This window comes from Ursus maritimus, unplaced genomic scaffold (genome assembly GCF_017311325.1).
Source record: "Ursus maritimus isolate PB19 unplaced genomic scaffold, ASM1731132v1 scaffold_14, whole genome shotgun sequence".
NCBI lineage: Eukaryota > Metazoa > Chordata > Mammalia > Carnivora > Ursidae > Ursus > Ursus maritimus.
The window spans coordinates 48,257,979-48,282,085 of NW_024423786.1; the positions used below are offsets into that span (position 1 = coordinate 48,257,979).

Genomic DNA, 24,107 nt, shown 5'->3' on the forward strand with positions numbered 1-24,107 from the left:
CCTCCCGGAGAAGGTGGCATTTGAGCAAAGACCTGAAGGAGAGTGAGGGAGGAGCCATGTAGGAATCTGGGGGAAGAGCCTTCCAGGCAGGGGAGCAGCAGGTGCAAAGGTCCTGAGGTGGGGCTATGCCTAGTGCACCTGAGGAGCTGAAAGGAGCCCAGGTGGCTGGAGAAGAGTTACTCAGGGGCAGAGTGACAGGGGCATTGGGGGGTGGGGACCTCTGCCATTCAGTAGCTCCGGGACTATATTCATTTTCTGTGGCTGTCATCACGGGGAGGCTAGAAGTCAGAGACTAAGATGTCAGAAGGGCTGTGCTCCCTCTGAGACTCGGTAGAATCCTTCCTCACCCCTTCTGGCTTCTGCGGGTGGCTGTCGACCCTTGGCTTTCCTTGGCTTCTCTCCGTTCTCTGCCTCTGTAGCCACGTAGCCATCCCCTCCCCTGCGTGTCCCTGTCTCCACCTGGTGTTTTCCTCTTCTTCAAAAGGACGTCTCATATTGGATGAGGGCCCCCCATCGTGACCTCACCTTAACTTGATGCCAGCTGCAGAGACCTATTTCCAAGTAAAGTCACATCCCCAGGTTCCAGGGTTATGACTTCCAACACATCTTTTGAGGGGACCTATTGCAACCCAGAATGGACTTAGGGTGTGGAACTTTACCTCTCTTTACCATCCCAGGAAGATGGGAAGGATGGTGTACCCTCTTTTGGGGTCTGTGAGAGGATTAACTGAGCTCAGGTCAGCTGAGTGCCTGGTGCTGAATGTGTCTTACTAGGCTGGGCAGGATGTCATGGCTCAGAGGGTCCTAAGCCTGCTGGGGAGCTGGGGTGTGGGCAGAGTCTGAGATTGAGGGGCTGCCTCAGTTCTGAGGGGCCTCTGCTGTTTCTCCCTGTTCCATCCTGCCTCTCTCCCCCCACCCGCCGCTCTGTCCCCATCCCAAACCTGTTTCCTGAGATGGCCCAGACTTTTTCTTGTGTTGGCTGGTGCGGGCTTTCTCTCCCTGGACTATATTTAGCCTAAGAAATAGGCATGAGAAGCCTCAGCTGCCGCAGCACTGGAAAAGAAAAGCACAAAGCCGGTCTTGCCTTCTGTCCAGCCCTGTTCTGCTGACTCCATTCTTTCTTTCAGAATGTTCTAGAAGCAAAGCATCAGAACTTCGGGTGTTTGTTGGAAGAAGGACATGAGCTAGGAGCCCTGACATATTAATTGTCCCCAGAGCTTGTCCATGTGTCCATGATGAACGTTGACTTTGTTGGTTGGTTTGCCTTGTTCTCCATTTTTTTGTTGTTGGTAAAATACACAGGACATAAACTTCACCATCTTAAACCATTTTTAAGGGTCCAGTTCTGTGGCATTAAGTGCATTCTCATTGTTTTGCAGCCGTCCCCACCACGCATCTCCAGAACTCATTACGTCTTGCAAATAGACTGTGTCCCCACCGAACACTGACTCCCCGCCCCCTCCCCCAGCCCCTGGTGCCCGCCGTCTACTTCCTGTCTCTGTGACTGTGACTCCTGTAGGGAACCTCATAGAAATAGAATCATACAACATGTGTCTTTTCTTTTTAAGAATTTATTTATTTATTTGAGAGAGAGAGTGCACGAGAGAGCACAAGGAGAGGGAGCGGCAGAGGGAGAGGGAGGAACAGGCTCTCTGAGCAGAGAGCCCCATGTGGGGCTTGATCCCAGGACCCGGGGATCATGACCTGAGCCAAAGGCAGATGCCTAACTGACTGAGCCACCCAGGTGCCCCCAGCATTTGTCTTTTTGTGACTGGCTTATTTCACTCAGCATAGTGTCGACATTCATCCACGTTGTACCATGGGTCAAAATTTTCTTCCTTTTTAAGGTAAAGCTGACCCCCAAAATGTTTAAAAAGTGAAGTAAAATAAGCATACAGAAAACACCCAGATCTTAAGGGAGGAGCTTGATGAATTTTCACAAACTAGACACAACCATGTGACCAGCACCCGGATCAGGAAACAGAACCTTCTCAGCCCAGGAAGCCTCCTTGTGCCCTCTCCCCAAAGGGTGCCCCATCAGGACTCAGGCACGGTTGACTGGTTTGCCTGCTTTTGTATTTTGTATAAATGGAATCTTCCATATATGTCCTTCTCTGTCTGGCTTCCTTTGCTTGACACTAACTCTGTAAGGTTTCATGGGACAAGTGGCAGTCATTCATGGCATGACATTCCATTTATGTGTCCTCTCTCTTGTGGATGAGGATTCAGATCATTTCCAGTTTGGGGCTATTATGAAGATCCCCACTATGAACAATCTTCTGCATGCTGTTCACATTTCTGTTGGGTAACTATCCGGGACTCAGGAGTGGAATTTCCAGGTGGTAGTGCAGGTATGTGACTTAATTTTAGTAGAAATTCCCAATCCCTTTTCCAAAGTGGTTGTACCATGTGTTATAGATTGAATTGTGTCCTCCCTCCAATTCATATACTGAAGTCCTAACACCCAGTACCAGGAAAATGTGACCTTAACTGGACATGGGATCATCGTGGAAGATGAGGTCGTTAGTGTGGGCACTAATCCAATATGAATAACATCTTTAGAAGGGGGGGGAAGGATCTGAACAGAGAGATGGACATGCACACAAGGAGAATGTCATGCAAAGATGAAGGTGGAGACCAGGGTGATAGATCTGTAAGCCCAGGAACCAACCAAAAAGATTGTCCGCAACCCCCCAGACACCAGGGGAGAGGTGTAGGATGGATTCGCCTCAGAGCCTCCAGAAGGAACCAACCCTGTTGACACCGTGATCTCAAACATCTGGCCTCCAAGAACTGTGACACAATCAATTTCTGTTGTTTTAAGGGCCGTGGTTGCCGTTCTTTGTTACACCAGGCACAGACCCTTCATACACCATGTTACCACCCCCTCCCCCAGGCAGCATGTGGGGATTCCAGGTCTTCCACAGAGTCGCACACACCTGGTAGAATCAGTCTTTCTCATCCTAACCTTTCCGCTTGATGGCAACAGCATCGGATGTGCAGCTAAAGGTGAGCTTTTAAAGCCACGCATGGGGGCTCCGCGTTCTGCAGGTTCCACAGGGCTCAGGAGCCGCCATAAGGCTCTCTCTGCTCCAGCTGCTGATATCAGGGCTTCCCGGCACGGAAGTTAAGTGTCCGTGGACTCTGGGCCCCCATCTCCTGATTCCAATCCCATATCTACACTAACTGACTCTGTGACCTTGGGCTGGCACTTTTGTCTTTCTGGGCCTCAGTTTCCCCAGTTGTAAAATGGGCATGATGATAAAATAGGGTCATCATGAGGATTAAATGAGTAACTAAGGTAACATAGCTAATACACTTAGAGCGTCTGGCACAAGTAAGTACTCCGTTAGCACCGGATTTTATATTTCTCTCTTCCTCTCCTTGATTTTCATCCCACCCTTACTTCCTTCTTGGCACAGTGTTCGGTTCTCTCCAGAGAGGAATGTTTGACTTGTCAACGTCTCCCCCGCCCCTTTGAAAACTGAGCTGGGCACTTCTGAGAATTTTTTTGTGGTTCACATTGAGGCTGCAGTGCACAGAGGAGGGAGACACCTGAGGAAAAGGCTCCCAACCCTGCGGTTTGCCTTGGTGACTTAAACCCTGGCAGTCAGACCCTGCGTTCGTGCACCTCCCCTAAAGGAAGACTGTGGCTGTGAGGGGGACCAGGAAGGAACCAGGGGATCATTTCTACATTTTGATTAGGCTTTTTTTTTTTTTCCTTCTTTTCTCCTGGAGTTTGGTCTGGGAAGTTCTCTAGAGTTTCATGCTGGTTCCTGGGTCCTTTGAGGGCTACACGATTAGGAGGGGGCTTTGTCCTTCTGGTGGTACCTCTGGGGTTTCCCCCACTAATTGATCTTGTTTCATTTCCCTGTCTGGGCTTCCAGAGCTCCAGGACTCCACAGGCCAAGGATATTTGAGGGCAGAGCTCCTTCTTCTCTCACCTGTCAGGTCGTACCTGAGTCCCATGAACGCTCACCTCCTTTCCCTCTTCACCTCCCACAGAGCAACGATGCCTCAGGGAACACTTGGAACTGGTTGTACTTCATCCCCCTCATCATCATTGGCTCCTTTTTTATGCTGAACCTCGTGCTGGGTGTGCTGTCAGGGTAAGTCTCTGCTACTCTCCCCACCCCACTCCCCCTTGCCATCTTCTGACATTAAAGAGGCCATTAAACCTTTGTTTTCATTCTCTAGGCAGAGAATAGGTCTTCCCTTGTCTTGAGTTAGCTAGAAAGTTTTTAGCAAGTCAGGTACAGGTGCACAGGTTGTGCACTGCTGTGAGCGCCCAGTGAAAGGACTCATGGGGGCTGAAATCCAGCCCAGCCTCAGCTCACAACCCTGTCCCCCTGGCATTAAACAACCTCCAGCCAGGGAAAGGGGAGCTTCTTTCCAGTACAGACCCCTCATTCAGAAGTCTTTCCCAACCCACAACCCACAACCCAAGAAACTTCTATAGAGCTTTACTTTCTATAATTTACATTTTTTAGAAAATTAATAGATTGGGTTCCCCCTTCCCCTGTTTTCCAAATATACTGTATATTTCAGTATACAACCAAACATGCATTTTCATGACACGTTTTATCCCTTATCCCCAAGATTGAAGGTGGGTTTGGGGTTTGGGGGCTTAATCATAAGTAGGTTTTATTTTTCTCATCACAAGAAGTCTGGGGACTGGAAAGGTGGCTCCACGGTGCTGTCAGGGACCCCGGTTCTGTCTGGCTTTCTAGTCTGATGTCCTTACCAGGCAGATGCTTTCAGCTTCCTGGATACCTCATGGGCTTCATATGGCTGCCTCACACTCACAAGAGGGCCACTGCACATTCCAAACATGAAGAGGAGGGAGGGAACAGAAAGGGGAAGGGTATACATCAGGGAAAGGAGGCTACCGCAGAAATCTTCAGCTTATGTCTCATTGGCCTAACTTAGAAGAGCATTGAAGATACTCTTCACCCGAGAGTGCAGAGAATCCGAATGGGGTACACAGCCAGTGGCGGTTGGCATGGCCTGGGTCTGTGGTTTTGCTTTTTTCCTCTAGCTGGGTGCAATTATTGGATAATGTGGGAAGCTGGCAGAAATACCCCCAACCCCTACGGTGTTCTGACATCCCAGGAGACCTCATTCCTCATGTTAAAGTCCATTGCCTGCCCTCCAGGGGTTTCTGAACCCCCAAACACGCACACGCGCGTGCACACACACACACACACACACACATAGTCCCTAAAATGTCGACAACAGCCAGACCTGCCTCTTTCCTGCTTCTGCAGGGAATTTGCCAAAGAAAGGGAGCGGGTGGAGAACCGGCGGGCTTTTCTGAAACTCAGGCGGCAGCAGCAGATCGAACGAGAGCTCAATGGGTACATGGAATGGATCTCAAAAGCAGGTGAGGCCCTCTCGTCCTGGGAGCGTCGGAGCATACGAGAGTCCTGCGTGCAGCTCGCGGGTGGGCGAGGGGAGGGCCCCAACGGCGGGAGAGAGAGGAGCTGGCCGGGTGGCCCCGTGTCTCCGCAGCAGGAATCTGGAGCAGGGTAGAGAAACTTCCGGGGCGACACCAGGGTAGGATGTCACCTAACGGCTGAGGAGCTTTGGTTTACATGCCAGCTCTGCCACCTCCCAGCTGCGCAGCTCACTTCCCCGCGCTCCAGTTTCCTTCGTCATGAAACGGAGATATGATAGCGTCTCTCTTGCAGGGCTGTGGAGTCTGCAGTCAGAGCGTCCAAGCTAAGCCACCGAGAAAGAGCCGTGCCCGACACACAGTGGGCACGTGTTTATTGGTTCCGTCATTCAGCAGACACTTATGGAGCGCCCACTGTGTGTCAGGCACTGTTCTAGGCACTGAGGGATATGGCAGGGAACAAAAGACCAGATCCCTGCCCTCGGGGCTCCAGTGTTCTACTGAAGGAGACAGAAAATAAACAAGTACATGTACTGTTGAGTGCTCCCCAATGCTGAGAGGAAAAATAAAGCAGGGTAGGAAATGGAAAACAGCTGGAGGAGGTGGGGTGGTCAGAGAGGGTCTCTCTGAGAGGTGACATCAGAGCAGACCCGACAGAAGCCATGTGGATGTCTAGCGAAGGGGGTTCCAGGCAGAGGGACTAGAACAGCAAGTGCAAAGGCCCTGAGGTGGGAGTGGCCTTGAGTCATAGCAAGGAAGCCAGTGTGGCTGGAGCAGAATACGTGCAGGGGGAGGTGAGAGGAAGCGAGGACTGAGAAGTGACAGGCACCGAATCAGGCAAGGCCTTACAGGTCACGATGAGGAGGCTGGGTTTTATTTTGAGGGAAGTGGGGGTGGTGTTCGCTCTACACTGTTGCTGAAGTGAGGCTGGGAGTCAGGAAGGACAGAGCAGCACATGTCTGGCTGGTTGAGATGCCACAATCAGCAAGAGGAGAGCGGAGGTGGCCGGGCAGACCCTTCTCATTCCTGGTCCAAGGGAACCCAGCCCAGGAGAGGCCTGCAGGCGCTGGGGCTTACCTGTGTGCTCTTCCTCCTCAGAAGAGGTGATCCTCGCAGAGGATGAAACCGACGGGGAGCAGAGGCATCCCTTTGATGGTAACTGCTCTGAACCTGGCCAGGGGGGTGGACCCCAGGGGAGACCGCAGCAGCCAGTGCTGGGAGAACAGACTGTTTGGTGCTAAGGGGCCTCCAGGGGATGGATGCTCAGAGCCCAGGTGACTCTGAGAACAAACACAAGATCAGGTCAGGACCAGCAAGATACAGGCATGGCACGAATCTGATTTTGGGGGGCATTTCAGGACTGTGGCACAGTTCTACATTTTCTGACCTTCCCTTTCTTCTTTAACCATGTGCCTCAGTCTTCCTCATCCATAAAATGGGCACAGCGGTAATAATACCCACCTCACCGGACAGTTCACGGACATTGCGTTAATACTTGCAAAGAGAATGCCTACGGCAGTGCCGGGCTCAGGGTCAGCACCATCCGTGTTCACCAAATAGCTCAATAACCAAGAATCCAACTTACTATTTAGGACAGTTGTCTCACATGTTAGAAATTTGGCTAGACAGAGCATTGACTTTGGATTGAAAAATACCAGGATTGAGAAGGAAGTAAGGGGCTGGGGCTTTATCTCAGTAGATTCCAAAATGGATTTTACTGTTTTGGGGGAGGGGAAGAGCCAACCCATGGGGTGTCTGAATCATTTTGTGGGAAGCGTGTGCCTGAACTCACCGTCCCCTGGAGAGCTCGTGGGGGAGGAATAGAAATATTAAGGGAAGTCGTCCACAGTCCTAGCCTGAAGATCAAGGGTGGGCTGCTTTCGTAGGAGTCCCTGTGCATCCAGTCCCAGTCATCCCAGAGGGGAGAGGGTGGCTGAGAGCCTCGACTTAGAGTCAGACCGAACAGGACTTGACTCTTGTCTTTACCCCTGGGGCAAAGTCATGTAGCCTCCCTGAGCCTCAGTCTCCACGTTTGTAAAATGGGCGTACTCTTACTTCCCACTGACCCGGATGGCCATGACGGTTAATTAACCCCACAACACGTAGCAAGTCCCTGGCACCAAGAATCCAAGGACACCGAGGTCCGGTTCTTGTCTCAAAAAGGGTAACGTCTTTTTCTCTTGCCATGTTTCCATTGTTGGAGCTCTGCGGAGAGCCACCATAAAGAAGAGCAAGACAGACCTGCTCAACCCTGAGGAGGCGGAGGACCAGCTGGCAGACATCGCCTCTGTGGGTGAGTCCCTCCTGGCCCGGCCTGGCGCCCCAAGCTCACTGATCCCGCGAGAGGGGGGAGCTGATGGCCTGGGAACCTCGTTGCCTCGATTTGGGTCCCCGCTTTGCCCCTTTCCACCTGTGCGTCCTGGAGCAGATGACCCGGTGATGGGAGTAACAGCAGTGCCTGTCTCCTAATCCCGTTGTGAAAGTTTAACCAAAATAATCCGCAGTCAGCATTCAGAAGGGCGCCTGGCGGAGGATAAGCTCCAGTCGTGGTGTTAGGATTGCTTAGTACTCACTGAGGGGCTGCTGTTATTAGGCGCCAGTTGTGAACAAGACAGGAACCAAATCCGTACCCACGTGGAGCTTGCCGTCAAGTGCAGGACACGGATGTTGAACAGATAATTCCCAAAATAAACCTGTCGTGATCACGGCGCTGCAGAGGAGATGCCCCGGGTTTGGCCTGCTCTGGAAGAGTGGGGTGTGATCAGGGAAGCCTTCTCAGAGGAGGTGGTGCTGAAGCTGAGAACTGAAGGATGGATAGGAGTTCGCCCTGGCAGTGAAAGCAGAGAGAACCATGGGGAAGGCTGTACTCCGTCTGTTGTTGTTGATTACCGCAAAGGGCAGCGTTTGAGGGGGAGGGGACATTTACCCTCCCCCTGCCCACCCCTCCTGATTGAGACTGAGCTGCTTTTGACCTTCTCTGAAAAGAACATATTATGTTTTGCTTTGTTTTTGATTTTTTGTTTTCTTTAATTACACCAAAGTGCCCTTTTATTTTTTCAAATGGGTTTTTAAACATCCCAGGAATGAAAGTGGGAGAGCATCCGGGCAGGGGAAATAACGCATGACTCTGAGGGGAGAAGTCATTTAAACTGTGCGGTCAGAGGAAGAAAGGCTGGAAGAGAGAAGGAAAGGTGGAGGAGGGAGAGAAGACGGGGGGGGGGGGGGAGGAAAAGAGGAGAGAAGGAAAACCTAGAGGCAGAGAAACAAAAAGGCAGGGGGATCCTGGGTGGCTCAGTCAGTAGAGTGTGCATTTCCTGATGTCGAGGTTGTGAGTTCGAGCCCCACATTGGGTGCAGAGATAACTTAAAATATTTTAGGGCTGCCTGGTGACTCAGTCGGAAAAGTGTCCTGCTCTTGACTTCAACTCAGGTCATGATCTCAGGGTTGTGAGATTGAGCCCCGGGTCGGGCTTCACACTGAGCGTGGAGACTGCTTGAGATTCTCTCCCGCTCCCTCTGCCCCTCCCCACCAGAAAAAACAACAGAAGGAGGGAAGGGGAGAAGGGAATTTCTCATATGCACATGGTTCTAGTCCACAGGCACCAACTATTTTATCCTCTGCTGTTTTCACTCCACCCTAGTCTTTGACCTGCATGCTAAGTTTCGACGTTGTTCCCCCCGCAGTCCCATAGTCCGTAAAGGGTGGCTGCGGTTTGCTTGGCCGCGGCTCTATCATATGGCGTTGGAGTTGTTGCCAGTTTTTGCCCTAACGAGAAACACCGCTGCGAACATCGATATACAATTACTCCCCCCACCCTTTGGGCGTGTTTCCTTGGGGATAATTACAGGATCAAAGATATTAACAGCTTTTCAACTCATTATTCACAGAGCCATTCTGAGTTCCCAAAGCACTGAACCCATTTATAAACCTGCCAAGTACTCATACGATCACGGATTCCCCCACCCCGGCCACTGCATATTTCTTGTTTAATTTCCTTTCCCAGTGAAGTAGGTTTGTAATGATACCTTAAAGCTTGTTTTAATTTGCATTTTTAATTTCTAGCCAAAACACTCTCTTCCTTGGAATGATGAACTAGTCCTATTTCGACTTGTGGTTACATCTGTTTCCCTCCTTCCAGCAAGTTCGAGAATGGGAGCGCTCTGTCAGTGCTCTGTGTATTTGACGGGATCTGTCTGGCCCACACATTTTTCCAATTAGGTTGCTTCCATTTTTTTTAATGTTTTGTTTTATTCTGAGAGGCAAACATTTTTTGTTCAAGCCACATGTTTTAAATGCCAGGCACTGAAAAAAAAAAAATTGGCTTACTCAAGTCAGGATCTCCCCTATGGATAAGATTGGGTACCTGCTCTTAATTGACGGAGAAATTCTTTTTCGTCAGTCATTCTAGAAAAGGTGGAAAAGTGATACTACCCAGTGTTGGCAAGGATGTGGGGAAATGAGCATTGTCATAGGCTGTTGGCAGGAGTGTAATTTGCAGTGTTTCCAATATATGGCTTGGTATTATTTAATTATAGATGTTTATATTCTTTGACTTAGCATTTCCACTTCAAAACCATGTCTTCCATGTATGCAAAAGGTCTATGCCTCTTCTCAACAGCGTTGTTTCTGGTGTTCAAAAAAAGTGAAAACCAGGGGCGCCTGGCTGGCTGTTAGTAGAGTATGTAAATCTTGATCTCAGAGTCGTGAGTTCAAGCCCCATGTTGGGTGTCGAGCTTACTTAAAAATAAAGTTTTGTTGTTGTTTTTTTTAAGTGAAAACGATGGGGCACCTGGGTGGCTCAGTTGGTTAAGTGGCTGCCTTTGGCTCAGGTCGTGATCCTGGGGTTCTGGGATTGAGCCCCACGTCGGGCTCCCTGCCCAGCGAGGAGTCTGCTTCTCCCTCTCCCTCTTCAGCTCCCTCTGCTCATGCTCTCTCTCTAGCTCTCTCCCAAATAAATAAAATCTTTTTTTAAAAAAGTGAAAAACCAGAAGCAACCCACATGCCCAGAAATGGGGAGATGACCAAAGAAATTACAGTATTTATACACGATGGACTATTACGCAGCCTGGAGAAAGGACGGGGGTGCTACCGGCATGGAAAAGTGTTTGAAATCGATTTCTCGGTGAAAAAAGCAAGTTGCACAGCATTATATAAAATGTATGGTCCCGTTTTAAGAACAATATTAAGAGTAAGAGCTGCTTTAAAATGTGGAAATTGGAGGGTTGCAAGGGATTTCCACTTTCTACGTGACATTTTTCTAAAAGGTACAAATCAGGGATGGGCATTACTTTTGAAATCAAAAAAGTAATTAGATAAGTTTAAGTTACTTAAAAGCAACAAAGACCAATTATGAGGAATCTCATGGCTGGCTGTGTGGGCCGGGAGGAATCTGGTGGATAAGCAAAGAAAGCTTCATGCAGGAGGCGTTTTTAAACCGGGCTTTATGCCCAATGGGGTGCGTGTATCCACTTATGAGGTCTGACATAACACAGTAGCACAGACTGGGGGGCTTAACAATGGAAATCTAATTTCTCACAGTTCTGAAGGCTGGAGGTCTTAGAGCAAGGTGTCGGCAGGGCTGGTTGCTTCCGAGGCCTCCCTCCTGGGCTGGTCAACGGCCGTCTCCTCCCTATGTCTTCACATGTTCTTCCTTCTGGGCGTGTCTGTGTCCTAATCTCTTCTTCTTTTTTTTTTTTTTTTAAAGATTTTATTTATTCGGGGCGCCTGGGTGGCACAGTGGTTAAAGCGTCTGCCTTCGGCTCAGGGCGTGATCCCGGCGTTCCGGGTTCGAGCCCCACGTCAGGCTCCTCCTCTATGGGCCTGCTTCTTCCTCTCCCACTCCCCCTGCTTGTGTTCCCTCTCTCGCTGGCTGTCTCTATCTCTGTCAAATAAATAAATAAAATCTTTAAAAAAAAAAAAAAAAAAAAGATTTTATTTATTCATTCGACAGAGATAGAGACAGCCAGCGAGAGAGGGAACACAAGCAGGGGGAGTGGGAGAGGAAGAAGCAGGCTCATAGCAGAGGAGCCTGATGTGGGGCTCGATCCCAAAACGCCGGGATCACGCCCTGAGCCGAAGGCAGACGCTTAACCGCTCTGCCACCCAGGCGCCCCCCCTAATCTCTTCTTATAAGGACTCCAGTCCTATTGGATTAGGGCCTGCCCACAGGACCTCAGTTTCCTTGAATTACTCTTTAAAGACCCTGCATCTGCAAATACACTCCCTTTCTGAAGTCCTGGGGGTTGAGACTCCAGCGTGTGAATTTGGGGGAGTCAGTTCAGCCCATAACAGGGGCGGGGGAGGGGGCGAACCAAGAAGCCAAGAGAGACACTCACAGCTTCTCCCCGCCCTTGAATTTGTGGCTGACGGAAGAAACGGTGCGCCGACTTCGAGAAGCCCAAGTAGGAAGAGGTCAGGTTAAGAGCCGCGGCTGTCCCAGGGCGTTTCTGCGAACAAAGCAGGTGACTTTCCGTTTTCTAAACGGATCCAAAACACACGCCAGCAACTTCGTCTCCCGGGGCCAGGTTTGCCACAGGCCAACCCACCAAAACCCAGCTCAAAAACACACAGGAAGGGCTCCCCACTCCACCTCCCCACACCCCACCCTAAAGGAGACCTCTGGAACTTCAGTTCTGACCAGGAAATGGCTTTACCTTGCTTTCCGTAAATAACAATTCAAAATAAGGCAGGAGCCGGGTGGCATTTGCCGTCATCCACAGTGAGCGAAGTCTTGTGTGATTGGTGACTCCTCGCGCTGCCCAGTCCGCTGACAAACGCATGGTAAAGGGGTCTCCTCCACAGTTGATGAACATACTGCGGAAGTGTGGAGCTCGAGTCGTTTCTAGGAAATGCTGAGTCGCGCATGGACGCTGTCATCACGACACCAGCGCCTTAGGAAAATCAGAGTCCGTCTAGTGACTGCAGTGGGACGAGCTCCGTGGGGGCCGTCTGTGTTTGCTCGGGCTGCTGTAACAAGCACCACAAACTGGGTGGCTTCTCACAACAGAAATCTATTTTCTCACAGTTCTGGAAGCCAGAAGTCCAAACTAAAATCAGGGTATCGGCAGGGCCGTGCTGCTTCTGAAGGCTTCAGGGGAGAATCTCTTCCCTGCCCCTCGAGGCTCTGGGGGTGTTGGCGAGCCTCAGCTTCTGTGTCCATCATCACTCCAGTCTTTGCCTCTGTCCCCCCGTGGTCTTCCTGTGCACCTCTGTGGCTCTTCTCTTCTTATAAGGACACCAGTCTTGGGATTTAGGACCCACCCTAATCAAGTATGACCTCATCGTAACTTGATTACGGCCACAAAGACGCTACTTCCAAGAAAGGTCACATTCACAAGGACCAGGTGTTAGGACTTGAGCACGTCTCTCTGAGGGACACGGTTCAACCCACAACTTAGGCAGGACCTATTTCCATTTACAGAGAATTTTAAGGACCTACCAATTGCCCCAAGTCCCCAGATTAAACCTGGGTGGTGACAGACTGCTATCCTCACCAGAGAACGTTCTAGACTGCCACTGGCCACCTGTGACTCTTGATCCCTTGCGTATAGCTGGTGTGAACCAAGATGTGCTTCATTCTAACACATCAGATTTGGAAGTCCTAGTACCAAAAAAAAAGTGTAAACTATCTCTTTAACATACATTTATACTGATGCTATGTTGAAATGATAATATTTTGGATCTGTTGGGTTTCATAAAATCTCTTATTAAAATATTTTTAAGATCTAGAGATTGCCCGCAATTGCAGTTCCAGACCAGAGAAAAATCAGAGAGAAGGGTGGTCAAGGTGGAGCATGAAATATAACACAGATGACCATTCACAGCTCATACGGGCCTAGCATGTAGTAGGTGTTCGCTAACAGTTGCTCCCTTTCCCTTCCCCGTGAGTGCTGTGCTCGGGGATGTGTCTCCGGGCCAGTGATCAGGAAAGACTTGCTCCGTAAGTTGGCACGTGAGCTGGGTCTTCACTGTAGCTCTTGGGTTACAGGAGAAGATTGTCATGGCCAACAAGCACAATGTGGCAACATCGGGCTAAGGTGTATTCCTCTCCATGGCCCTGCGAGGTGGGGAGTGCGGTTGTCCCCGGTTTACAGATGGAGACACTGGAGCCCCAAGATGCAGGGTGACTTGCCCAAGGTCATTTGGTGGTTAGCGATAGAACCAGCTTAGCAGGAGTAGGGGTGGGGAGCCTCCTGCCCAGTGTCTGAGCTCTGCCCCAACTCTCCCCCTCTCCATCTCTCCCTCCTTCTCCCCACGGAGCATCCCAACTTGACCTGAGATCTTCGGAAGTCTCGTTCCTCTCTGCCGTGCCTTATGGACGCTTGTGGGTCTGGGCACATCTTCGGGAGCTGCAGAGACTGGGGCCTGAAATGCCCCAAGTGGGAAGGGCCATGAGGAGCCATCCTGGGGTTCTCAATGCCTGTGAGGTCAGGCAGGTGATGGACATGGGCGGGGGGGGTCCAGCCACCAGGCCTGGCCAGCAGCTGCTGAGAAGGAGTGCGTTTAGAATTTTGTGACTAGGAAGGAAGTGTGAGATGTCCACTGTATCCCGGGCCTGGCTGGTGGGATGGGCTGGTGCACAAGCTGTGACTGGACAAATCAGCTAATGGATGCAAGAGTCAATGAACAAGCTAGGGAATAGGTGAAAGGGTGAGTGAGCCAAAGAACAATAAACGAATGAGTGCAACTGAAGGTTTTCAAGAAGCGATCATTTAGAAGATAAAATCAGTCCATCCAGAACCGATCTCTGAACCACCCCACAAACCTGTCCGCTCTCATTGGATGGCAGCACTGTCCCTCCAGGGGATCAGGCCCAACACCTTGGCTCCTCCCTCCGTCTCACACCCACACTTGATCCAGCAGCGGGTGCTGACATCTCCCTTAAGTAACACATCCCAGATCGGCCCACTCTTCTGCTTTCTTCGCCGCTGCCGTGGAGTGAAGCAGTGTCATTGCTGGCCTGGACCCCTGCAGTCGCCTCCTCTCTGTTCCTGCCCTGGCCTTCCACAGTCCGTTCCCCCCACGGCTGCCAGGGGGCGCTTGTGAGCACCTGAGTCAGGGCCCGTCCCTCCTCTGCTCAAACCCCCGTGGTCCCCATCTCATTCAGAGCAAAAGCCCAAGTTCTCCCCATGGCCCATAAATCCCTGCTTGTTCCACACTGTCCCCTGTCTGTCCTCACCAACTCCTCCTCTTCCACTCCCGCCATACTGGTTTCCGGATGCCATTCCCCAGATATGCCAGGCAGGCATATTTCTGCCTCTAAGATCTGTTAACGCCTCCTACGATATTGAGATGACTTGGGTCAACACCTCCTTGATCACCTGACTTAATATGGCAGCCTGTCCCATGGCCCCTCCAGGGGCTCCCCATCCCCTTACACTACTTTTTCTTTTTCCCAAAGTACTTTGCACCTTCCCTCACACTATTAATTTACTTTTTTTTATTATATTTGCTGTCTCTCTCTGAATGGAGATTGGGCCCAGAAAGGCAGGGCTCTGTCTGTTAACTAGTATATCCTGAACACCTGGAATAGAGTCTGGCACACCCTAGAAATTCCACAAGTAAAAGAATACGCAGGCAGATTCTTTGGTGGCTCATTCCTTGGTGATCATGCCTAAAGGGAGGTGTCCATGGAAACTAGGGTCCTATTCACACCTCTTCCTGGAGGCCTCCCAAGCATGCAGCATGCAGTTCAGCTGCTTGCCCCTGCACCGAGGGTCCTGAGCTCCTTCCTCACCCCACCTGGTGGTTTGACCCCCAGAATCATGAGATGTGGCCAGGAGAGGGAGACAGAGACCGTTGACTCCATCAGTGGAGAGCCATCTGCCTCTCCACTGACATCCAGAGCTCTCATGGTTGTTTCCAATACTATTATGTTTGCCTTCTCGTCAGCTCCATCTCTGGAAAACTAAGCCCTGGGTCATGATGGTTCCCTCAGGCCAGAGGACTCGCCGGGTAGGCTAATGAATCCCCTGGCCAGATTCCGTGCCTGGACCGCACATCAGTTAATTTCTTCCACGGGAACACCCTGACATTCTCCATCCTTTCCTTGGCAGGGTCTCCCTTCGCCCGAGCCAGCATTAAAAGTGCCAAGCTGGAGAACTCAACTTTTTTTCACAAAAAGGAGAGGAGGATGCGTTTCTACATCCGCCGCATGGTCAAAACTCAGGCCTTCTACTGGACTGTGCTCAGTCTGGTAGCCCTCAACACGCTGTGTGTTGCTATTGTTCACTACAACCAGCCCGAGTGGCTCTCCGACTTCCTCTGTGAGTACCACCTGGCCCTGCCCCAACCTGCTGTCCGATCCCTTCCTCACACCCTTTTCCCTTCTCCTCCTCTGGTGGTGTGTGTTCCTTCCTTGGCTTTTTTTGAATCTGTCCTATCCCCCTGGATGTGTCTGTAACTGCTACCACAACAACAGAGCCCAACTTCTTTGGGCCTGGGGGCTGGAAGCTGGAATTCAGGCCATGAAATACTACGTGATGCTTTTTTAAGAGAGAGGCATGGGGTGCTGCTGAAGGGGGTGTTGGAGCGAGACAGAAAAGGGTAGAGACCACTAAGGACAGCCATATAGAGACAGAAACACACATCTAATTAATAAATATATCTCTGAGAATGTTAAGTAATTTGTGGTTGAGAGATAGGGATGCTTTCGGGACAAAGAATAGCCCTTATGTGGTCCCCATTTTCTCTGCTCATCTCTGACATTCTGTGCTTCTCCCATCTTTCAAATCTTCCACTTTTTCCCCCTTTCCTCACTTGCCCTTTTTGACTTCTTAAATCTGGAATTCATTTCTAGAAGATCTCCTCCAACAAGTGTAAGAACATCTTGCTCCCTCAGTGGGTACCAGGACCCCTAAGGCTTTGCCCTTCTGGGCTTATTCCCAGATTCCAGGAGTTAGCATGAGACAGTATCAAAATTGATGGCCAGGTGGGGGTGAGGAGAAGCAGTGAAAGGTGGGGAGACTTCTGACCAAGATTTAAAAAATAAAGAGCTATGAGAAATCAACAAGAGTAGTGTCTCAGCAGCGAGGAAGGCAAGCCCTGGCTCTGGCTTGTGGGCCCCGAGTGAGGATTTCCCTAAACCTTTTTGCCTGCTGGCTGCCCTCCTCCTGCATATACTGATTTGTCTGACTTAGTTCTGGAGCTTCTTTCCCCTTCTGAGCTGGTTCAGAATTGACCCAGACAGCCACTAGAGATAGTCGAGTCTTTAGCCTAGAGAGGCCCGGGAGCCTGGTCCAGGTCATTGTTTCCTTGTAACCTTCCTTGTTCTCGATCACATTGGTTGACCCCTCAGGACACCCCCCAGAGACCAGCTTGCCTTCTGAGAGCCTAGACCTAGTTCGAACCTTAGTAATTGCATTTGGTCCCCCCGGAGTCTTACAAATGAGGACTCTTTACTTCTTGTCTTAACCTCCTCTGTAGTCTATTTTTAATCTCCCATGTTCTCCACACTAATCACTTTGCTCTGTCTGTCCTGGTTCAGGAACAGGGGGTTGGGACTTCCTGCCCTAGGCCTCTGTGTCTGTAAAGTTCCTTTAATTATCCCCAGTTGAGAAAACTGAGACTCAGAGAGGTTAGGTAACTTGCCCAGGGTCACACAGCTAGCAAGTGACAAAGCCAGGATTTGAACCTAGAATCCAAGCTGTGTCTGATGACAGATCCCTTCCCTGGTCACCAGGTGACCTGGATTCTCAATGTCTGCACTGCTCACAACGCATCATGTGACCCTGGGCAAGTCACTCCCATCATCCATCAGTCGAAAGCATCTTCATTTATAAAGCACCCTTTTGTTTTATTTCCCACTCAGAAATAAAGCAGTGTTGCCATCTTAAACTAGGACGTGTCCGTTTTAAGATACACCCCAAATTCACAGATGTCAAACTGAACAAAAGTGTTGTCTTGGAATCAGTGAAGTGTGGTAGTTTCTCGGGGTCTCAAATTTCACATCTGGAAATTGGAGTCGATGGCCCTGAAAGTTCTTCAGACCCACCAGTGCTGCAGACAGTTCTCTCTTGTGCTTTGCCGGCTTTCAGGTTTCCATGGTAACGGGGAAGCAAGCATCTCAGAAACTCTTAAGTACTCCCAGAGTTGTTTCTGGTGGTTCTTAGAATATACCAGATGTTATAGACAGATTTCCCTTGCTGATATTTTGGCCTGACAATCCTGGAGACCCTGATTTCCTTCAGGCACTACGAGCTCCTTGGGGGCCAAAAAACTAAGGGGAAGTTTCAGTCAGGAATGAGTGTGAAGGACCTTGATGGTTCAGACCATCTCTTCAAAGAATGATATAATAAACACCCTTGACTTTCAAACAGGATTCGTTATGTGACCAAAATTTACATTCTTGGAAGTTTGCATCCACCATCTTCCTTTCTATATGTTTTCTTCCCCTCAGACAACCTCCATATCCCCCCTTCCCATCCACTGGGTGAGTATCCATACCCTTTCTAATGCCTCGTCTTCCTACCCCACCGAGAAAGCTCTCTAGGAAAAGGTCCTGAAATTAGCCATGTCTTTGCTGGAGCAAACAAATCCCCGTATGCTACCTCTCGCCCAGGCATTTACACCATTATGCTTTCTCACCAAAGAACAAGAGTGCTTTGTCTTGTTCAAGACCTTTGGACACCAGCAAGACAGGATTTTGCCAGAGGACATCAGATAGGTTTTCCAAATTGGGAGAAAAGCTGTGGGTTGCCCCTGAATCTCCAGCTAAGTCCCTGACACAAGGATTATTTTTTTTTTAAATAATATTTATTTTGTTATATTGGTCACCATACGACACAAGGATTATTAAAAGGACACCATTATGATTTCTATTTCTATTTTTCTTTCCAAGCTCAGGCTTATAAAAGTGGATTAATCTTCTTTCTTAGATTGTGACACACTGGCATCCTGGGGTCATTGCTATTTTGTTAGTTAGCCAGGCAGTTTGTTAGCTCATTAGTTTTAAAAACATGGTAAGCCCCCAGGAACCCACCAGCTGGCACAAAACCTGGGACCTTGGCCATGACCCACATCCAGCCCTTCTTGCTGAACCAGGGCCAAAAATACAAGGTGGAAAGCCACGGAACTTTTTTTCAGTCCTTTTTAAGATTGGTCAGGAGACGGTGGGTTGGAGGGTGGGGAGTAATTGTTCCTCCCCTTTAACAGAGGAAAAACTGAGGCCCACGGAAAGGAAGCCTTGCATAATCTTTGGCCAAGGCCACCAACAACTGTCCTCTCTCCCTGCCTGCCAGGCCAGGGCAGGGCGGGATTGCTATTAACAGGAAAATCAGAGCCTCCTGGAACCATCCCCACCCCCCAAACATAACCTCCTCTCTGTTTCCCCCCCTCTCCCTTCTAGACTATGCAGAATTCATTTTCTTAGGACTCTTTATGTCCGAAATGTTTATAAAAATGTACGGGCTTGGGACGCGGCCTTACTTCCACTCTTCCTTCAACTGCTTTGACTGTGGGGTAAGTACTCTGGTGGGTAAGGAGTTCATTTCTCCAGCGCTTGCCTAGCAGGGCTGAGGCCTGGGGACTTCAGGAAGGGAACAGTAGCGCTCACCCCTGGATGCGAGAAACTCAGCTGAATGCGGAAGGAATGAGAGGGCAATCCCAAATACCGGTGAGGATACAGAGCTCCCAAAATTTTAGCCACTGCCAGTGGGAGGGAAGCGTGCAGACCCTCCTTTGCAGGGGGGATTTGGCGATTCCCCTGCTAGGGCTTCATGCAAGAGCAGCTCACAAGAATACCCTGAGCGGCTTTGCTTATAATAGTCCCAAACCACACGAGCCAACGTCCCTTTGCAGTAGCACGGGTAAATGAGTTGTGACATAGCCACATAATGGAATTCTCGTAGCAATGAGAGGCAGCCAACGACAGCCCCGCCCAAGAACTGGGTGGATCTCACCTGCATGACATCGCACGAAAGGAGGAGGACACTGACAGAAATCAGTCCGTACAGCACGTTTCTGCTCGTGGAAGTGCAAATGGATAAAACCAAGCTAGATTGGTTAGGGACGATGCTTGAAAACGTTAAAAAGTCAAGAACCTCAAAAACATTATGCTGAGTGAAAGAAGCCAGACCCAAAAGGTCACATACTGCATAATTCCATTTAAATGAAATGTCCAGAACGGGCAAATCCGTAGAGACCGGGAGCAGATTAATGGTTGCTGGCGCGGTGAGTGGGGGAGGGGGGCAGTACTCATGGGGTTGGGCTCTCTTTTGGGGGTGATGAAAATATTTTGGAACTGGAAGAAGGTGAAGGTCACACAATGCTGTGAAAGTGCTAAATGCCACTGAGTTGTACGCTTTAAATGGTTAGTTTTGTCTTATGTGAATTTCACTTGAATTTTTTAAAAATGCAAGGAAATGGTTATTACAAAATCCAGGATGGTGGTTATCTCTAGGGGTCCCTCAAGGCTTCTTGGGTGCTGACATGTCCTCTTTGTGGATGAAGGTGGCAGCTACATGGATCTTCACTTTGCAGTTATGCATTTCAGGAATTCTTTGCTGTGCATGACCTGTTCATCAATTTTAAGAAAGGGATGAGAGGAGTCTGAGGCCCTCACCCTGCTTGCATCTGGGGCAGCTTGGCTGGATTCCTGCAAGGGTCAGGGTCAGGGCCGGGGTATGTCTTCAAGGTCCCCGGACACGAGAGCAGGCTTGCTGTTCCAGGTTATCATCGGGAGCATCTTCGAGGTCATCTGGGCCGTCATAAAACCCGGCACATCCTTTGGAATCAGCGTGTTACGAGCCCTCAGGTTATTGCGTATTTTCAAAGTCACAAAGTAAGTCCTTGGAGTTCCCTGGCATCCCAGCAGTGGCGGGGAAGGGGACCAGGGTGGAGCCCCCCGCAGCCCACTGGGAAGTGGGCTCAACTGGCCCAGCCTGACCACCCCTCCCCCACCCGGCCTCTGTTGGCAGGTACTGGGCATCTCTCAGGAACCTGGTCGTCTCTCTTCTCAACTCCATGAAATCTATCATCAGCCTGTTGTTCCTCCTTTTCCTGTTCATTGTCGTCTTCGCCCTTTTGGGAATGCAGCTCTTTGGCGGCCAGTAAGTGCTCAGCAAATTCTGCTTCCCTGGGGTCAAGTGCCCCCAGACCCAGGTCCGATGCATCCAGAGACCCAGGCTCACCTGTGTCCTGCAGACCACCCTCCTCGTGGCCCGGACACCCAGTGCACTCACCTCGATGGGCGGGGCCCCGGGTACCAATCAGGGGGTCTTTCTGGGGAACAGCGATGCTGGAGATGTTGCCCTGGAGACAGGATGCCGAGCCAAGCCCTCGGAGCACCTGGGATGGGGCCAATGGGAAATGCTTCCGTCCTCCCTGCAGGTTTAACTTCGATGAAGGGACTCCTCCTACCAACTTCGACACTTTCCCAGCAGCAATAATGACGGTGTTTCAGGTACGGTCTTCACCCGGCCCCATGGGTGGACGGACACCCCTGAGTGTCAAAGATGAAAGCACCCGTTCAGTGTATGAGGGGCTTCCTTGAATCCCTCTTTCTCTGCTTTGCCTTGCCCCTCTGTTTTAAAATGCTGGTTTTATTATTAATTCACATATGGCGAGCCCAACAGATCAGTGGATAACTGCTGTTGGAAAGACAGTTTGTTACACTCGAAGATCTCAAGAGAGGGCGTACGTGCATCCCAGGCAGGGCACCTGCAGAAGCACCAGGGTGGGTCAGGAGGCAGAGGGAGGGGGCTTTAACTGTGGTTTCTGCAGGAAGGATTAGAGAGGCAGGGTAAGCAGATCTAGAATTGGTTGGTTTGAATGATTTCAGTGGGCTCCCAGCATGAGGCCTGCTTCGGGTTGGCTGGGACCTGCCCTGGAGTGACTAGGGCAGGGGATTTGGGGCTCTGAGTGTAAGAGCCCACAGAGGTGGTGGTTGGGAGTATGGGCTCTGGATCGGTCGGTTTGCATGTGAAAAGTGTGCTCCCTGGCAAGTTGCTGACAATTTGTAGGAATTGGCTAGCCCTGACTCCCTCTGGGGTCAGCAAGCCCCGCCCCCATGTCAAAGCATCAGAGTAAATAAAAAACACAATTGCTAGACCCGCCCTCTCCAGATTGGAAGACACCCTGATCCCACACTCTAAGGCAAACAGACCTTGGGTGGTCTCCCCAAACCAACTTCTGCACCTGTGTGGACATATGCCCTGAGCTTTGGGACTGACCTCGCTGGGACCACCAGAGCCTTTCTGGTGGGTTCTGTCTCTTTAGGGTGGGGGGGACAGGGGAGTATATGGAAAATGTGACTTCACTCTCTCCCTCTCCTGGGAGGGTAATTTCGAAATGAGACCCCCTAGACCAGGGTATGGAAAGGGAAACCAGCCATGAAGTTCTGAGCCCCCACATACATGATCGCTAATAGTTGTAATCACCACGCATATATCTTTAGCACAGGGCTTCTTGTCCAAGAGCGATTCTGTCCCCCCAGGACACTTACTTGGAAGTTCTGGAAGCATTATTGGCTGTCACAGCTCTGGGAGAGGCGTGCTGCAGGCCTCTGGTGGCTGGAGGCCAGGGGTGCTGCTCGGTACCCCACCGTGCACAGGACGGCCCCGCCACAGAGAGTGACCCGGCCCCAAATGTCAGCAGTGCCGAGGCTGAGAAACCTGCATTAATGAATTGACATTTTTGGAGTTCTTTCACATTTACTTTATCTTTGTGAAAATATTACAAAGGAGGGAAGCTGGGGTTTTTTTCTTCTTTTTTTCAATGAGCACGCCTGTCCCTTCAGGGCGTCCCCTGGGCATCGGGGCAACTTGTACTTGCCAGCACCTGCACCCCTGTGCCTGACGCCTTCTCTGGTCACTGGCTCCCGCCCTGCCCCCAGCCCCAGCAGTCCAGAAGAACCAGTGAATATGTGGCTTAAGCGACAGGGCTTGGGAGGCTGGAAGTCCATGACCAGGGTGCTCACAGGGTCGGTTCCTGGGTAGGACCCTTCCTGGTAATGGATGGCCACCTCCTTACGTGGCACAGAGAGAGAGACAGACCACGTTCTCTGGTGTCTATTCTTAGAAAGGCGCCGATCCCATCCCGAGAGACCCACCAGCATGTGACCTCATCTAACCCATCCCCAAATACTGTCACATGAGGGCTGAGAGCTTCAAGCAATGAATTTAGGGGGCACAGCTCCATCCGTAGCAAATCCCCTTCTCGTACCAGGGAAGACAGAGTTGCAGAAAGATGTGTGACTCCCCTGGGTTCACCTTTTCCTAGAAGCCGAGCTGAGAGCCCCTTAGTGCAGGGATGGCCCTTCCACTCACAACCNCCCCCCCCCACCCCCAGAGACGAGGGTCCAGGAGGAGCCACCGCAGGCAGGTTCCAGCCCCGCAGCTGCGTCTCCGTGGGGCCCGTGGCTGAGAGGGGTTGGCTGTGTGTTTCTCTGTCCCCTTTCAGATCCTGACGGGTGAAGACTGGAACGAGGTCATGTATGACGGTATCAAGTCTCAGGGGGGCGTGCAGGGCGGCATGGTGTTCTCCATCTACTTCATTGTGCTGACGCTCTTCGGGAACTGTATCCTCCGTGGGGGAGGCGGGGCAGGCCCGGGCAGCTGGCGGGGCAGATGGGCTGGGGGGCGGCGAGGGAGGGTCCGGGAGGCCCCGGGAGCCAGGCTCCAAGTGGCGGTGCTTTCCCTGACTCCGGCGCCTGCAGACACCCTCCTGAACGTGTTCTTAGCCATCGCGGTGGATAATTTGGCCAACGCCCAGGAACTCACCAAGGTGGGGTTGGTGGGAGAACGTTTCTCCCTGTGGCACAGTTACCACCTGCTCGTGGCAGATCAGGACCGGGCTGGGTGTGGGGGGTGGGGACAGGGTCAGAGCTTTTGTCCCGGATGCACCGGGCCAGGGAGGAGGCATCCCCTCCCCCTGAAACAGACTGTCCCTGACCAAGCGGATTCCACAGCAGAGGAGGTGGGAGGCGGTAAGGCAGCGGGACTGCCACAGGAAACAGATGGCAGACTCCACCGAGTGCCCATTTATAGGGAGTGGGCAGCATCAAGGGACCTCCAAGGAAAGTGTAGCCCCCAGGCTAGAGCCGAAAGGACCGGACAGATGGAGTATAACCCACACAGGGTCCTGAGGCTCAGCGCGTGGCCCCGTGAGCTCGGGAGTTGGCCGGACTTTGCCTCCAAGTGGCAGCAGTAAAGAATTAATTGCTGCTCACGGTGCCAGGCATTGCTGCCATCTCCCTTTTGCAGAAGGGGAAACTGAGGCTCAGAGAGGCAAAGTCACTGGCCCCAGATGGTAGGATAATAGCAGCTACTATTTATAGCATCACACAGTGCATGTCAGGCACTCAGCACGGTTCTTGCCATACAGTGAGTGCTCAATAAAGAGAGTCCGTGTTAGTCACTAGGCATGACCTGGCCCTAGAGCTTTCACTGGACAGAGCTGGTCAAAGGAAGGCTGGGAACCCAGGCCTGGCAAGCTCCAGAACCCGAGTTCTTTACCTGCGCGCTCTGCTGGCTTTCACTGGAGCCCCAGCTGAGCAGGAAAAGATACAAAGTAACAACCACAGTGAAACAGATGGGGATTTACCGTTCTCCCCATTTCACAGATGGGAAAGCTGAGGTCCAAAGAGGTTAAGTGAACTTGCCACACGACTAGGAGCTGAAAGAAAGAGATGTGATCCCCTCAAGGAGCAGAAATGAGAGAAGAGCCGAGGAAAATGAAGTCAGGAAATAATTTGGGAGAGGGGGCTGAGAACCAT

The 24,107-nt window shown here is 51.0% G+C and overlaps 1 protein-coding gene across 3 annotated transcripts in view; it reads left to right on the top strand.

The window, feature by feature from the left end:
* Positions 1-24,107, top strand: part of CACNA1A (calcium voltage-gated channel subunit alpha1 A) — a 214,655-nt gene that overhangs the window by 110,651 nt on the left and 79,897 nt on the right. For 2 of the 3 annotated variants that reach the window (XM_040629218.1, XM_040629219.1), the window contains exons 7-17: positions 4,006-4,109; positions 5,268-5,383; positions 6,494-6,550; positions 7,599-7,688; positions 15,451-15,660; positions 18,741-18,853; positions 20,062-20,174; positions 20,311-20,442; positions 20,723-20,795; positions 22,793-22,910; positions 23,049-23,116. In XM_040629218.1, coding sequence (XP_040485152.1) covers positions 4,006-4,109; positions 5,268-5,383; positions 6,494-6,550; positions 7,599-7,688; positions 15,451-15,660; positions 18,741-18,853; positions 20,062-20,174; positions 20,311-20,442; positions 20,723-20,795; positions 22,793-22,910; positions 23,049-23,116 — 1,194 coding nt within the window. Of the gene's footprint in view, positions 1-4,005; positions 4,110-5,267; positions 5,384-6,493; positions 6,551-7,598; positions 7,689-15,450; positions 15,661-18,740; positions 18,854-20,061; positions 20,175-20,310; positions 20,443-20,722; positions 20,796-22,792; positions 22,911-23,048; positions 23,126-24,107 lie in introns of all 3 variants that reach the window. The other variant, XM_040629220.1, reaches the window with a different exon arrangement.